Source organism: Brienomyrus brachyistius, chromosome 14 (genome assembly GCF_023856365.1).
Source record: "Brienomyrus brachyistius isolate T26 chromosome 14, BBRACH_0.4, whole genome shotgun sequence".
NCBI lineage: Eukaryota > Metazoa > Chordata > Actinopteri > Osteoglossiformes > Mormyridae > Brienomyrus > Brienomyrus brachyistius.
In genome coordinates, this window is record NC_064546.1 from 16,660,871 (window position 1) to 16,677,232 (window position 16,362).

Below are 16,362 nucleotides of genomic sequence, written 5' to 3' on the forward strand. Positions count from 1 at the left end.
TGCTGAAAATACAAACACAAAAGAAACTGTACACAGCGGCACTCATTAGCATCAATCAGTGAGACGTCATTCACACAGAGCAAAAGCAAAGGTCTGATCATGCATAGAAGCTGCTTAAATTACAAAAGCAGTACCACATAATGCAATTTATGAAACTGGACAAACACTTACTTTCAAACCCAAAGAGAAGCAAGCACTCCTACTGAGAAGCAACATGCTTTTGTGCATGAAAAATAGTTATGCAAGTCAAGCTTCAGCCGTTGCCAATACATAAAGTAAGCGATAAACCTACTGAATACAAAAACAGACATTTGCACATTCTCTGTTGATTTGTCAATGAATTTGAGAATTGGATCAGTACTCAAAATCATACTGGCTGCTGATACGAATTAGTACATAATGACCCCAAGACTTGGGTCAAAATTCAGATACAGAAACAGATGGGTAAAAGGACAAAGCCAGCTCTGGAAAAAGTGAGTGGGGAAAGGTGAACTTAAAAGAGGTTTGATAATTTAGTCCCTGTGTTCTTGCTCAAAGTGAATACACCAAACAGTCTACTGCAGCAGACCAAAAAGCATACAAATCAGAACTACAAATCAGAAAACAAGCTGTAAATAGCCCCAGCACAATGGTCAACCATTTGCAACCACTGCTTCTCTCTACACATTTCTCACAGTTTCCCCACTGACAAACAATCATCAGGCCCTGTACACAAACAGAAAGGAGGAGGAGTTTACCTTCTGGAGACTAGTAGGGTTTAGCTGAGTCTTATCAATGATTTTTATTGCAACCTAGATGAAGACAAAAGCATTTTAGAATACAGAAGCCTTCGTACACTTCACTTACATTTGTAAGATAACAGGAATCACATTCTTGAGTCTCCTTCATCCTTACATACTATACATACATACACAACTATGGAAAATCAAATTCTGTGATAATGAGACCCATCTTCACAAACACATGTTTCTATGCCTATGCTCTTTGACAGATTTCTAGATGGCTAAACAGTGTAGATGTAAATTATTATATAGATAAACAAAACACCTAATATTATTATAAAAGAAACTCCGGTTTCCCCCCACAGTCCAAAAACATGCTGAAGCTAATTGGACTTGCTAAATTGCCCCTAGGTGTGCATGTGTGAGTGAATGGTGAGTGAGTGTGCCCTGCGATGGGCTGGCCCCCCATCCTGGGTTGTTCCCTGCCTCGTGCCCATTGCTTCCGGGATAGGCTCCGGACCCCCCGCGACCCAGTAGGATAAGCGGTTTGTAAAATGGACGGATGGATGGATGAAACTTGGGTGAAATTACAACAGCATTCATCAGGCAGTTTGCCTGAGAGTTTGGCAACTGGACACCCAAGCTTTCGCCAGCGTCTCACCTCACGGCCTGTGAGGATGTGGCGTGCCAGCTTGACCTTTGCAAAGTTGCCCTTGCCAATGGTCTTCAGCAGCCGGTAGTTGCCAATGTGCGGCTGTTCATCCGTACAGGAGGCAACAGAGTTCCGGCAGCGAGCCCCGGAGCGTCCAGGTCGAGTAGTAATCTCCGTCCGCCCATCACTGTGCGAGGTGTGCTGTCAGGGATGTATGTCGCAAGTTATAAACAATACATTTCACCTTAAAGTAAAGAACAGTCCAAAGTGCTGCAGGGAGCATAAACAGCAGTATATGGGAGCAGCATGTGGTTCAGCGAGCTCAGCCACTGAGCCTGTGATTGAAAAGTCACTGGTTCAAGCACAGCCTTGGCAGAACAGTCAGGTCTGTGGGCCCTTGAGCAAGGCCCTTAACCCCCAGCTATATGGGCTCTGCTAAACGGTAAATGAAGCACACTCAGACTCTCATGAGCAATGCCTCCACGACTAACAGGACTATACTAAACATGCTATAATGAATAACAGAAGTATAAGTGTACATGCACCTCTCGGTTATTAGAGTAGTAATACTACAGGAGAACTGCAGAACACTGAGCAGTGTCACTTCCACAGCTCCAGCCTTTTAACATGAGCAACTTTTCGCAGTAAGCATGTCTGTACAACGAGAAAGGCGGCTTCAGATCAATTATCACCCAGGCCAGCAAAACAGGAATTTTCCAATAAATAATGATTACATGTGTTAAGATCCCTTTATGAGAGCATATAAGCACTGAAAGAGTGTAAGAAACAAAACTAATTTCGCTGTTGAAGTATGCGACAGAACAAAACCACAGACAATCTTCAGATCTACCCTTCAGACCTGATCACTCCAAAAAACATCACGTACCCAAAAAAGTGACAAAAATGATAAAATAGAAAAAATCTTACACAATGCATGAACTCGGAGCTTTAATCCCTGCCGGTCACAATCCCGCAGAGTTAACTGGGTATTCCAAAATAGTACAGTTCCTCGCTCCAGCACTACTTACTATTATTCAAGTCCTGAGAGAGACAAATCCCGCATGGCCCAACTGGGTTATAAATTGAATACCTATTACAGCCGCTTCCACTCACAACGGCGGTCGAGCGGGCGTTAGTTTCGGGAATGTGAACGGAACCGAACCGAACCGGCCTGTCGCCTCCGTCATGGTCGCACGTTGGCCTGCTCGCGCCGCCTCGACCTCAGGTAAGCGCACGCGCCCGGCACTCGCCACCAGCAGGCGCGCGGAAAGCTTCCCGATAAGCGGACGTAGCCCGCAGCCCGGCGCATTTAGCGGTCATCACACCAGTGAACCCACCCAAGAGTCGAGCGGAAATGTTAAGTTTGCTGCATTTCCGTGCCTGTCTAGTGAACGAACGGTTTCCCGAGGCAAAAATAACGGTTTCAACATAAACGTAGTTTGGCGCTCTTGTTGAAACCTGTGCAACACAACGGCGGCCAGAATTCTTGTGCATGCACTAAGCGGGCGTCATCAACTGCTTTAAAACCGCTGCCATCTAGATCAACCGCAGTATTTAGGGTCGCGCATCAGACCAATCTGTGTATTCACATTATATACTACATCGGATCGTCAAATCATGAACGTTTGAAATCTAAGTCTACGTTTAAACATGTTGCATTTGCAGGCGAATACGTGCAGTTTGTTAGCTTGACTGTCAAATGATCAGATTCTGGGATGGAAACGCACACAAAGGAGAGACATTAGGGCGATTCATTCACTGCATTGGTGCAAAATGGGGAAAGCTGTCCAGTCGAAGCAGGCAGCAGGGGGATAATCACTGGTCATCTAGTGCCCGGTCGTCTTGGAGAATGTGTCAGCTTTTAAAACCCTATCCAGGTGATGAAGTTTAAGCAACATATGCGCTATGCGTCACACTAACATAACCATAGCATAAGCAAAAACAATACGGTAATCCGGCTCAACACAGGGGTTAACTGTTGTCATAAAAGCAGCGTAAAAGGAAAAAACCAATTTGGCAAATGGGTTAATAGCGTTTTTGTGTTGAATATGTGACATGAACCGACGGCGAATGACCCACCCTTTGGTAAAGAGAACTGTGTCATTTAGAAATGATCAAATACTTACATTTTCGGTGTCTCGCTCATTGACCGTAGGCAGTGGCGTTCTTGTGGACATTGTTTTCATCAATGTATAGTTTCCAGGGGCTCTTCTGTTTATCTACTGGTTTCACTGCACCTTAGAGAAGTAAAATGCAGATACTCATCTGCTTGCTTCTGAAGACCATGGACTTGCAGAAGAAATCCAGCGGCAGCCCAATGGAAACTTGGAAAAATAAACTTGTGTATGAGGATATCCCGAGTACACTAATTATGTAGCGATCGGAGTAGTATGCACAGCATTATTCCATAAACACCTGTGAAAAAAAAACAAGTGTCTATTTCTCCCCCCCAAAAAATTAACCGCATAAAAGAAAAACGTGTTTTCTCCGTGCAGAGTTAGCTGACCAAACGCAGACCATAGTCCGAGCTCAATTCAATATCATTATTCTCCCGGTCCTTTGCAGTTAGAAGTAAACTGAACATTCAAACACTAAATAGGCCCTCTACACCGCATTCAGACAAGGAAAAGGGGAAGGGGATCGCGTAAAACCGGTCTTGGGTTTCCCTGCCAGCTTGCCGCCGAATCACGCCAGTTAAAAGTCCAGTTAGTACTTGGATTCCGATGCCCAATGCCCTAGTTTTCAAAAGTAAAAATTGTCTAAAAAAGACGCTGACGATCCGATTCCTCCCATCTCCTAAGTAAGGGTTGCCTGATAACTAGATCCAAGATGGCTGCCCAGTGACTGAAGAGTACCAAGCCAAGCCCTGCACGACTAGAGGAAGTGAGGAAAGAGGCGTCCTATGGAGCTCATTGGCGCCGCTGCCAGAGAAGCGCTTTTTGTTGTTGCTAGGGTGATTACTAGTGGGGGGGGGGGTACCTGTCCAAGATATCAGTACAGGTCACGCTTAATTGAAACGTTTTAGGAAGTCTGCACTATTTTTTTTCTTTCTAACCGTCTGTAATTAGAATGTCATCTGAGAACACTCCCCTTTTCGCGTCATGTGGTTTTATACAGTTTTCATTTTATGATGTTTACTATCTGCATAGATACCATAATTCACATAGGTAATAAAAGCTATACATTTTCTTACCTGAACAACATAGCCCTGTGCATAGATTTGGGGCTATATCAGTCAGGGAGAATAAAATTTGGGTTGGGGCAAAGGATGCCGGTTCACACTTGTGTGGGCAAATCTGGGGACTTGTCGCCAGTAAATATAGCAGATTTCAGCTGTGGGTCTTACAGAATACCTGCTTTACATCATACATTATATAAGGGGCTGTGTCAGAACCAGCTGCAGCATGTAACCGTGACGTAATCTGGGTGTGGAAATGATTCTTGTCTGGGTGACTGTTCATAGGCCTCCATAGGGGGTTGTAGACCTCCCAAACCACCCCTGAGAAGTTTTCACAATAATCTGTGGCTGATTTTACTTCTATTTGTTGCACCAATAAATGGTTTGTTACAGGGACCAATAAGATTGCTCTCTATTCCTGACCTCTGGGGCCTTTTCTGAACACAGAAATAGTGGGGACCTTGGGAGGCTCTGTGAGATCCTACATTGATCTCACTCAGCCCAGCGTTTCAGAAACATTCAGTTGTTTAATGGCCATAGGTGTCTAAATTTAAGTGATCACAAAAAAACTGCACAACTGGACACACAGAAAATGCTTCTGTTTCCAGGTAAAACAGTGATTTAATTTCGACAATGCTACCTCCCCCAAACCCCACTTGCCCTATGTCCGTCCTTATCTTAGTCAGAGTGAGGCAGGATGGGGATAGACAAGTTAGGTCAGCCTCTTTTCCCTTATCCTATCATTCCATACAAAGCTGTTTTATGTGCCCCCCACATAAAGGAGCCCCCACACAGCTAGGGAGCAGCAATCCTGTTTCCCAAGACCAGTCGACTATGGGTGGATGTGGACAAGGATGACTCCCTTCCACTGGATGACGAGTAGCATAATATCAGTGACATTTTAAAAAATATGTGATTGGTTTTTGTTGCAATGTTGTTGCAACACACACATAAACTGGACTGTTTTCCTTCGTGGGGGTGGATGTGATTGGTCGAATTTATTTAGCATATGTGCTTGTGTCATGTAATTTTTCCTGTCTAGCTTCTCTCTGTCTTGCACACTCTTCTTTCATATCTTCTATTCGTCTTTCAAATCTGAGAAACTTCAGTAACTGTACTCTGCACATACTTCAGCATTCAAACTATGGTGCATATAATTCTCCCAAAATGTGAAAATGATTAAATGTGGTAAAACACAGATGACCAAAAGGTGGCTTCCATCCAGGTTGCAAAACATAAGCAATGAGGCAAAATATAAAAGTCAAACTTTCTTTTCAATGAAGTTATGACAAGAGCAGAGGTGATGGGAAAACAGGTTTGATTATCATAAAATCACCGTCACACGTCATCGCAAGGTTACATTTTCCCCTTTGTCACTCAGCGACACAATTTTAGAACCCTTCAAGGCTGAAAAGACCAAGAGACACATCAGCCAAGTTGCATTCGAATTGCTAAGGAGGTTCTCGGCAAAACCCAAAGCTTAGAGACAAACCGTCATGCCGATGTGAAGTGAACAGGGTCACCTCAGCTGTTCATCTGCTTTCTCATGGTGTCTTTGTGTTTCTTTGTGTGTTACGGGCGGGGGGGGGGCTGCAGCTTCCCACACACCACACTTCCTGTGTGACTGAGGCCTCCTTCAAAAGATTCTATTCACACGGACAAGAGGGCAAGCAGAAACCAACCAACAAACCACAGAGGAAGCCTCACAAATGAATCACCTCTTGAGATCTTTTCCACTTAAAACAAATAACTTGAGTGACATACCCCCCCCCCCCCCGCCCAGGCACGGGATGGCATTTTCACTATAAAATACCAGGGTGCCTTACAGTGACCCCACTTCACTGGCACAAATGCAGCTTTGCGTATGGCCTTTACCAAACACAGGCATGGAAGCTTATCCGATACTCGGGAAAACAGAAAGCAGTTTGAACCATTTGACCTTTACTCACAAATTATCCCTGATGTAGCCAGGGAGATAGTAAGATAGATGTCGTTCTCAATGTTGGCTTGATTATGAGATTATAAACTTGGAAATATAGTTTTCCAAGCACACGAATACAAAATTGAAATATTGTGCGTCAAATTCCTGTTTTCCCCTTTAAAAAAAAGTCGCCTTTAAGTTTAAAATGAAGTCAACCGCGCCATCTAGTGGCAATACATGACAAGGACATTTTTCTGACTACTTTTTCCCTCACTTTTTTGAGTTTTTAGAATAGATGTAATTTTTCAGTCAATATAAACACTGTGCTAAAGATATCAGGATGTTATCTAGCAATGTCTTGCTTTCAGACCCAAATCATGACCCATTTTAATTCTTGATTTATCAATACCGCCCCCCCCCCCAAATCGACATACCTACAAACATGCGGATGGCGTTCGGCTCAGGTTAGCTGGTTGCGTCCAAGTCCAGAACTTCTCCATAAGCACCATCCTTAATTCCAATTACCTCAGGAATAACTACTCTGGGGAAAAAACCATTTAAGTAAACAATCTAATTGGAACTGGCTGCGGTACGATTCTGACCATTACCCCATAAAAGGTCACATGACTGTTTGTCAGTGGGAGTTTCCCATGCACATCTCCAAAAAACAAAGCAAAATGTCATTATCACTTGGGTGACTAAAGCCACAGTCCCAATTTCATGTCTTGAACTGCTACAATTGTTGAAGAACCATTTACCAATGATCACCAACTCCATCCAACTAACCTACCCATCATGAACCATGTCAATGAAGTCACATAACAGTATTTAAGCACTCATACTGAAATACTTCAAAAGATGTCTAACAAGCGACATTCAATCATACTCAAGATGGAACAAACAGGTAGGGTGAGGTGGACAATCATCACATTCCCAAATTTCCATCTCCGTAATAAAATTCTGTTCAAGACGCAGCCCTGCAATTCATGAATACCTACTCTGAACCTCCTTGCACTACACACTGCAGACTCTGCGCACTGTCACATGACAAACATGAGTTATGTGGAATTCCACTCTATGCACAAGCACAACTTGCAGCTTTTGAGTGCAGACTCTCTCTGCCCCTGCCCCAGGACTCCCAGTCAATCAGGAACACCGAATGCCTAGTACAGGTGCGCTGTGAGCTGAGGGGATGCAAAAACATGTACGGTCCAGGGTTGGGAAACACCGATTCACAGGGTTCAAAACCAGAAATCAGCCAACTGCTCAATTACAAGGAACAATACCCCACCTTCTCTCAGGACAGGTGCCAACACAGAGGTAACACCCACCACCACAAAAAGAAAACTTCAGACTGGTGTAAATTGATTTAATTGGATTACATGAGAATAACAGCAAAAGGTTAATAAACATTAATGACCCATAAACCAATCATATGACTAAGACTGTAAATCCTCCGAAGACTGGAATATAAGAAGTTAAGTCATGATGCAGTCAGCAAAGCACTAATATGCCCCCCCAGTGCACTTTAGTGGGCTGAACTAGGTATAACAGGCGGGAGGGGGAACCGAAAGAAGAGCACAAAATGGCAGCTCTCAAATGGCATCAATATCAATGTCATCTTCTTCCTTGTCAGGTTTCTCCGATTTCACAGTTTCCACTTTCAGTTCCCGGGCAGAGGAGGAGTACACAACCTGCAGGGGAGGAGGCGCAGGACATGCGTCAGGTTATGTTGCAGCACATAATGCAGGCCAAAGCGGAAGCTGCAGCACACCAGGCATCAAGGTCTGAAGGCTGACCCATACCTCCACATTCTCATCATCTTCACCCTCCTCTTCCTCACTGCCCTCACTCTCCTCCTCAGCCTCTTTCAGCCACTTGACGAAGGGAGCTGCCTTGGCGTGAATTTCTTTGGCGAGCTCCTTGGAAACATACTTCTTTGACACCTGGGACGAGGAAGTCTTGTCAAAGATGTGAACTGGGAATCCCCCATAAAAACAAAACACTTAATGAACTACCAGCAGGGTCAAACCATGACCACACATTCGAGAAGATCCAAGGCTGCAGTTCTGTGAATGCCTAAACCACAGCATACCACCCCCCACCGGAAAACGAAAAATCGCCAGACAAGCCAGTAGGTATATTGTGCATTGCAGCCACCTTCTCAGCCCAGGCCAGAATGACATCCTCCTCCAGAAGATCGGCGTCGTACAAGTCCTTCAGCACAATGGCCACACGGGGCAGCAGCTGGGCCTGATGCAGCTTCACCAGGCACTCGAAGCCACCCAGGAGGTACTTCTGGGCTTTCTTGTTGTTGTGACAAAACTGTCCACAAGGGGTCAGGCAAGGATTAAAGGATTGCAAACAAGACATGCAAACACAGCTTTCTCCCTCTGTCGTAGGGCTATTCAAATCACGGTCAAAGGCCAAACACTAGTGATTTCCGAGCTTTCTTTTACCTGCGAGTCAGGTGTGAAGGCTTTGGCCGATTGGAATCAGCACTTAAACTACCGGGAAGAACTAAAAGCAAGGCCTAGATTTCCGGGCCAGATTTAAAGAGCCCTGATCTACTCACCCTCTCTTGGTAAATTGTTTAAGGTAGCATATAATAGTGAGCTACTTTATACAGGGTGAAAACACACACACACACACACACACACACACACACACCATGGTCCTAGTTCTCTAACTATGGATGCATTATAGATACTATGAAGCCCACTGTGTAAATTCCCCCAGCATAAACCACACTCCTCGCTTCAACCCTGCCATTCCTGGAGCAAACAGGTGAAAAGTCAGGAGTAGGCCACTCACACGCAGGAAATGGCGCTTGTACTTCTTTATCTGGTCACGAATGTTCTCATCAAACAGCAGCTCGCTCAGGATCAGAGGACCCATGGCCTTCACGTCCAGGCGCTCTGCCTCCGCTAGGATCTCCTTATCAGCCGAATCGATGGCACCATCCTCCTTCTTTTGCTGTTAAAGGGCAGCAATGTTTAAGAAAAGAAGCACACACACAAGAACCCAACCGCCCGAGACCATATGGCGAAAACGGACACCAAAGCTCGGCTCGCAGGAATGAGGCCCACCTTGACAAAGCTGTAGAACAGGTTGACCCTTTCCTCCAGGGTCTTCTCCAGGTCCTCAGTGAGAGTCAGGTTCTTGGCATGATTGCTGATCTCTTCCATCCTCCTCCTTTGTGCCTCTTCGGTAGTTTCTTCTGCCCAGTCTTCATCCTCATCATCTCGGTCCTTCAAACCATGGCCCCGCCCAGGAATTGGGTTTAGGATAGCTCACTGACAAGCATCTGACTGCCCCCTGCTCACAGCAGACACACACACTCACCACTGCCTCAGGGGCATCAATGTCGCCGTGATCCGCGGTGTCTCCAGAGGCAGAGCCGTTCTCTTTGTCTTTCTTGCGGTTCTTTTTTTCCTTCTCCTTTTTAACGGATCCGTTATCATTCTCTGCAGTTTAAAAAAGGCGATCAGAGTCAAAAAATACAGACACCCGATGCTAGTAAAAGTGATCCGAGTGGGCACAAGGATAAGGAACCGTAGTAACATTAAAGTCTTGTCAAAATGCAGTTGCAGGAAATGCAATGCAGCAAAACGCATCAACAATGACCACTTCGATAGGTGCAAGATGTGTGTGACTCAAAAGCAAACACAAACCAGGCAACATAAGGAGTCCCCTCCCCTCCCCCCCAAGGCCAGCAGCCAGACAGTGCTCTCGCTGCGACAAGGCACCTGGCTCACCTGGTGGGTTTTTCAGGATGAACGTGCACAGCTTGTGTCGTGTGTCGAGCATGCCTCGGTACCCGCAGGCCTTACAGGAGTTACCGATGGTCTGTTTCTTGGGATTGACATGCTGAGGGGGAAGGGAGGAAAAAATGAGTCAGACCACAGGCAGCCGAATGTCTCCTGGTGAAAAGGGGGGTGTGAGGAAGGAAAGAAACTCAGCAGCCAATCAAGAAAGAGAGAAGGTAGCTGTTAAAGCTGTAACCTGTGGCCAGATCAGAAGTCACTGAGACCAAGTCAAACAGACCACAAGTCCAACACAACTACAATAAATAGCTGGAAGCCATGGATGGCAGAACTAGAGAAGGCAATGAGTTCCAAAAGAGGTCAGTAGGGGCCTGAATCAGGGCTTAAAAAAAAAAAGCATGATTTTCAGACCTCAGCTTCAAAACAGAAGCATGTAGGAGCTTAGGGCCGTCACATAGGGATTAACTGCCTGATCACACACCACCCACATCATAAATGCCACTCCCCATCCGCACAAAACAGCTGGTTTTCACTCGTTTTTTGGAGTCTAACAGACATGTAGAAGATCACGACTATAAATATGTAACCCCAGCCCTACAGTGCGTAGCAAAATAGGTCAGTGTGGACCCCCTTTGGAAAGCACGCTTTCGTAATAATTAGCACTGGGGCCTTCAGTGGAGGCTGAGCCCAGGACCAACAGTACAATACAGGCAGACAATTTTAGGCAATTATCTACCAGAAAATGGTCAGCTTGTAATAAACACACACAGCACAATCCCTGACAACCTATCACAATGTAACAGCACCCCTAGAAAATTTGAATGCCAAAACCCATAATTAAAAAAAGAAATACTTCCATGATAGCCGTTAAATAGCCCCGTCACTCAACGAATCCCACTGGCATGTGGCGGCAGAATTTGGCACCGGTAAATGGATCAGAGCCTTAGTGCCCACAGGTCACATGTCCCACCACCCACCAACCCTCCCCTCATAGGCCAGCATCTCTTCACAATGCTTCCCTTGGATGAATAACCATGCATAGAACCCAGAGTCCAGGGACAAGCTATTTACCAGGTCAGTTTCAGGATTATCACACTCAGGGCACAGCACAAACTTTCTGATGAATCCATCCAGCATGTCTTGCAGCTTGTTCGCCTCGTGAGACCCATTGACAATGTAGCGGTCATTCTTAGCATCGAACTGAGTCTGGGCGCCCAGCTCACAGCCAAAATACTTGGTGGGATCTAGAAGAAATGATGCAGAGATAGGAGTGAGGAAGCTGCAATATCCATACGATGAGGCCACGTGGGAAATGCATACTCACACGTCGGAGGCCTATTCAATGCCTTCGCAACATCAACCATGTTGACTATTACCGTCTTGATTCCATTTCCTTTGCCTTCCACCTGTCAAGAGAGAATAGAAAGGGGGCTCGTGAGGGAAGTCGTCCGAAGGGGATTCGGTTTTCAGAAACTGAATACTTCCAAGAGCACACCAGACCCACGGGGGGGGGGGGGGGGGGGGGTCTGCCTGTGCTTGACTAGCCATCAACAAATTTTTTACCTTCAGTGTCTGAGAGAAGCTCTTTCTAAGCTCTAAAGTAGGACAGACACTCAAGAGCCTCGTATTCCCAGAGATTCACATGAAGCGGAAATCATTAAAAATAACAGCCTTTAAATAGAAAGCCACCCCACTTCCCAGTCCAATGACCCCCTTTATTGAAAGACCTGTAAGATACCCAAAGCGGGTCACATTCACTGCCTGTAGCAACCAGCATCAACCACATTAATGAATAAAATGGCTTCTCTTGCATACGAACCTTTGCAATCAGACGGGGCATCTTGTAGCGATAGAACTGGTCTGACACATTGCGGTTGACGTTGACGGACATTTTGGCTCTGTGTCAACTTTATCAGTGGAATAAAAAGATCTTTGAGGGCAATTTTTTGGTATCTTCTGTCTGGAGAAGAGTGGATGACATAAACGACTGTAAGCGTACTCGGCCTCTGACATGAAAAAGATTTTGCCCCCGAGGCTGCAATTCCCTTGCTTGCAGGTTACGTGTCCCCCACACAGGTTCCAACGGCTGCGCAACAGCTCTGAAACAGAGGAGAAAGAGAGACAGACTGAGTGCTATCTTTCCTGGCAAAATTGCGATTAAGCCTGGTGCATTCAAACCAGACACCGCCCCGTAATTTTAGCTGCGCAACATGTGGTTATTTAGGACTAGGAAATGCTGCACAGACACGGATAATTCGTTTTAATAACAGCAACAGGAAGCAGCACCGGACGGGAGCCCTGTACCATCCACATAAGCTCTGCTGCAGCAAGGACTTTATTTCAACACAGTATTAGCTGATGACTTGATAACAGCACGCATAGACATCCGCATATCGCGCAATAAAGTCAAACAGTACGACGATGAAAGATTCAAGGTCAGGGGTAGGTATGTGACGTGCAACTCTAAGCAAACGGGGTCAGGCGCGCGAGACAACAGCGACAAACACACGCGCACGGCCGTCCGTAGCATTAAATAACGGCGTGTCACACAGAGAGGAACGCGCGAGTGCGCGCTCACGCCGCAGGCCCTCGCGGCGCAGTGGCGCAGACTGCGTCACCGCTCGGCAAGGGGAGCAGTACGCGCGAGGAGCGGCGCCATCTTGCTCCACGCATTCCGCACGGACCAAACGATCGGCGAATCGGCCGCCGTGAGCGTACTCACCGTGTTCGTAAAATAAAGACATAAACACACCGCTGGTCGCCCTGAGCCGCAGTGAAGTGTGTGTGCGTGTGTGTGTGTGTTCCGAAGGCTGTCGCAGGTCGCACCCGAGTCGCACAACAGCGCAGACTGCGTTCCCTTAATAGCGTAGAATCGTATCTTCACGTTGAGGAGTAATTAAAAACCCTTTTTGGGACAAAATACGAGACGCCCTCAGAGTCGGGGTATCTGAAATGAGTACAACACAAAAAGAAACAGACATGGAGGTTAGTTGGCATTTGAATACGAATGTACCATAAGATGGTATACGCTAGCTTATTCACTACGGAAACACGTAATTACGTGTGGTACAAAAACTTAAATTATACATCTACTTCTCAGAACGATAAATTATTCATCTCCCTTATCTATGTAACCTTAACAAAATATATTTACCCACGAACTGGCCAGGCACTTACCTCTAGAACGTTCTCGCGCAGTACAAACCGAGAATGAGCCCCCTAATCACTAACGTGACTGTCAATCTTTGTTCGGTTTCCCACAGGCCCCACCTCCAAGCCGTAAGCCATTGGACGGATTGGTATTTTCCTATGACGAAACTCGAAGGCATTCGCTAGTTCTCATGCTAATAAAAACGCCAAGGTACAACGGGAGTAGATTAACATAGTGTCGCGATAGGAGGTTACTATCAGGGAAAGGCAGCTAGTGATATCGCTGGAAGACATTAAGTGTTATGACTCATGCTCTTTCATTTCCCTCAAAGTTTATGTTTCGCCGTTAAATTCATAACGTGCCTTGTGTTTTACTAATCTTAAACTGCACTTTTAATACAGTCATATTTCATGACATGTCGGTTGTTGAAGCGTGAACGCAATATCGGTTTGTAAACAGTTATTCTGCCAACTGTGTGAAAATGTGTCCCTATAAAATACATATGTGCCCAGAAACTATCCTTGGAAAGTCAGTTATCTTGTGCAGTGCTATTTTTCCTGATAAGGATTGGGTAAAGGTAAAGTAACGTTCTGGAAAAAATACAAAAATGCTATGTGGTATGACAAATGGAAAATGAGGAAGTTGTGATGCAGTTTTCTCCAAGGGCTTGTTTGTAGTAGACTAATTTTATGCATTTGTGAGATACACAAAAAACACACAAATTCCATACAAATTCCATAATCATTATCCGATAGAGGATCACAAGGATCCTAGAGCCATTTGAAGGGAAAAAGAGGACATGAGAAATGCTTTTGGAATGCAGGAAGAAACCGTGCAGATCATGCATTTAGTGCAAAAAAGCTGGGGGTGGAATTCAAGCCTACAGCCCTGAGAGGCTACAGCATCAACTACAATTACAGCTAACTGAGCATGCCAGTAAGGAATGCGAGTTTGCGTTTTCAGAATTTGATAACAAATACTTGCAATACGAATTACTTGTAGTTTAAATAAAGCACCCTAATTATATAGCAGCGACACACGGTCATCAAAAGAAATGTGTCCATGCAAAGTGAAGTCCCACTGTCAGACCAGGAGGGGATGTGATGAAGGGATCTGTGGGCTCTTACTGGAGATCACATGGCAAAAGAGGCTCTGGATTCCAGCTGGAGGGGAGGCAGTGAGTCACTGGTACACAAACAATGAAGCCCAAATCAACGGCCGTCTAACACAACGACTCCCCTTATCCATTTAGTATACTTTAAGCAGGACTAATTACAAGGAAAGTGATGGGTAATTAGAGGGGCAATTACTACTGTGGTGCTTCTTTGATCCCACAATATTTAATTTTGCAGATGCCTTTATTGAAACAAACAGCTTGTGGGAGTTTTACTTGCACAAAAATGTTCTGAGGGCATAGGTAGTGATTTGGGTTCATTTATTTAAATATTTATTTGAATTTATTAGTGTAGTGCATGCTATTGTTCAAGCACTCAACATTGGTACAGGTGTGGGTAAGCCACACTTCCGATATGTGATTAGATAGATAGATAGATAGATAGATAGATAGATAGATAGATAGATAGATAGATAGATAGATAGATAGATAGATAGATTAGATAGATAGATAGATAGATAGATAGATAGATAGATAGATAGTTGCATGTACACATACATACATACACACACATACGTACACACATACATACATACATATACATACATACATACATATACATATATACACACACATATACATACATTCATGCAGTGAGGGAAATAAGTATTTGACCCCTTGCTGAATTCTTAAGTTGACCAATTAATAAAGAACTGAGAAGTCTAATTTCACTGGTATGTTTATTTAACAGCAAAAAATAGATTATTAACAAAACAAGCAAGTAAAAATCATTATGTAACAGTTGCAAACCAATTTGTCATTTATCTAGGGAAATAAGTATTTGATCCCTTAGAACACATACTTTAGTACTTGGTGGAATAACCATTGTTTGCAAGCACAGCTGTCTGACGTTTCTTGTAGTTGGTCACCAGATCATCAGGAATCTTCATCCACTCCTCTTTGCAGACCTCCTTCAAATTTCTAAGGTTTTTATGCTGTCACTTGGATAGATGAAGCTTGAATTCCCTCCATAGATTTTCTATGGGATTAAAGTCCAGAGACTGGCTATGGCCCCCATGACCATAATGTGCTTCTTCTAGAATCACTTCTTTGCTGCCTTATCCGTATGCCTTGGGTGGTTGTCTTACTGGAAGACCCACCCACTGAAGGGGTGGCTGAAGGGAGGAGGTTCTCATCCAAGATTTTACAGTACATGGCCCCGTCCATCTTTCCTTCGATGAGGTGCAGCCGTCCTATACCTTTGGCAGAAAAACACCCCCAAAGCATAATGCTTCCCCCTCCGTGTTTGACAGTAGGCATGGTGTTCCTAGTCAGCATTCTTTTTCCTCCAAACACAGCGAGTAGAGTTGATGCCAAACAGCTCAAGTTTGGTCTCATCTGACCACATAACATTCTTTCAAGCATCATTGGAATTACTCAGGTGTTCACTGGCATACTTTAGACGGGCCTGAACATGGGCCCTCTTGAGCAGGAGTACTTTGCGAGCACTGCAGGATTTCAAACCGTAATGGCAGGATGTCTTACCGATGGTTTTCTTGGTGACTGTGGTCCCTGCTGCTTTGGGATCATTAACGAGCTCCTCCCATGTATATCTGAGGTTAGCCCTCACCATTCTTAAGATCAGTGATGCTGCATGAGATAAAATCTTCCTTGGAGCCCCAGACCGAGGGAGATTGACAGTTATTTTGTCTTTCTTCCATTTGCGACTAATTCCACCAACAGTTGTCACTTCCTCACCAGGTTGTTTGCTGATGGTAATGCAGCCAATTCCACCTTTGTGAAGGTCAACGATCTTTTCTCCGATGTCCTTAGACGTCTCTTTGGTATTTCCCAGAG

General features: G+C 44.9%; 2 protein-coding genes across 10 annotated transcripts in view; both read right to left on the bottom strand.

Annotated features, from left to right (window-relative positions):
- mark3a (MAP/microtubule affinity-regulating kinase 3a) overlaps positions 1–4,271 on the bottom strand; it is a 34,007-nt gene extending 29,736 nt beyond the window's left edge. For 5 of the 8 annotated variants that reach the window (XM_048973915.1, XM_048973913.1, XM_048973912.1 and 2 more), the window contains exons 1-3: positions 3,501–4,271; positions 1,384–1,575; positions 738–791 (exon numbers count right to left, since the gene is read on the bottom strand). In XM_048973915.1, the coding sequence (XP_048829872.1) occupies positions 738–791; positions 1,384–1,575; positions 3,501–3,560 (306 nt within the window). In that variant the 5' untranslated portion in view covers positions 3,561–4,271. Of the gene's footprint in view, positions 1–737; positions 792–1,383; positions 1,576–2,301; positions 2,898–3,500 lie in introns of those variants that run through there. The other 3 variants (XM_048973917.1, XM_048973916.1, XM_048973914.1) reach the window with 2 other exon arrangements.
- A 3,557-nt stretch (positions 4,272–7,828) lies between these two features.
- On the bottom strand, positions 7,829–13,563 carry LOC125707518 (eukaryotic translation initiation factor 5-like). 2 transcript variants are annotated; one of them, XM_048974746.1, is made up of 12 exons: positions 13,418–13,563; positions 13,067–13,187; positions 12,060–12,339; positions 11,565–11,646; positions 11,312–11,484; positions 10,232–10,343; positions 9,819–9,940; positions 9,563–9,724; positions 9,288–9,449; positions 8,634–8,798; positions 8,279–8,419; positions 7,829–8,167 (listed from the first exon to the last, which is right to left on the bottom strand). In XM_048974746.1, the coding sequence occupies exons 3-12, from the start codon at positions 12,129–12,131 to the stop codon at positions 8,069–8,071; spliced, it is 1,290 nt and encodes a 429-aa protein (XP_048830703.1). In that variant the 5' UTR covers positions 12,132–12,339; positions 13,067–13,187; positions 13,418–13,563; the 3' UTR covers positions 7,829–8,068. The 2 variants fall into 2 exon arrangements, with proteins under 2 accessions (XP_048830703.1, XP_048830702.1); XM_048974745.1 differs by having other exon boundaries at positions 12,963–13,187.
- Between the last annotated feature and the right edge of the window lie 2,799 nt (positions 13,564–16,362).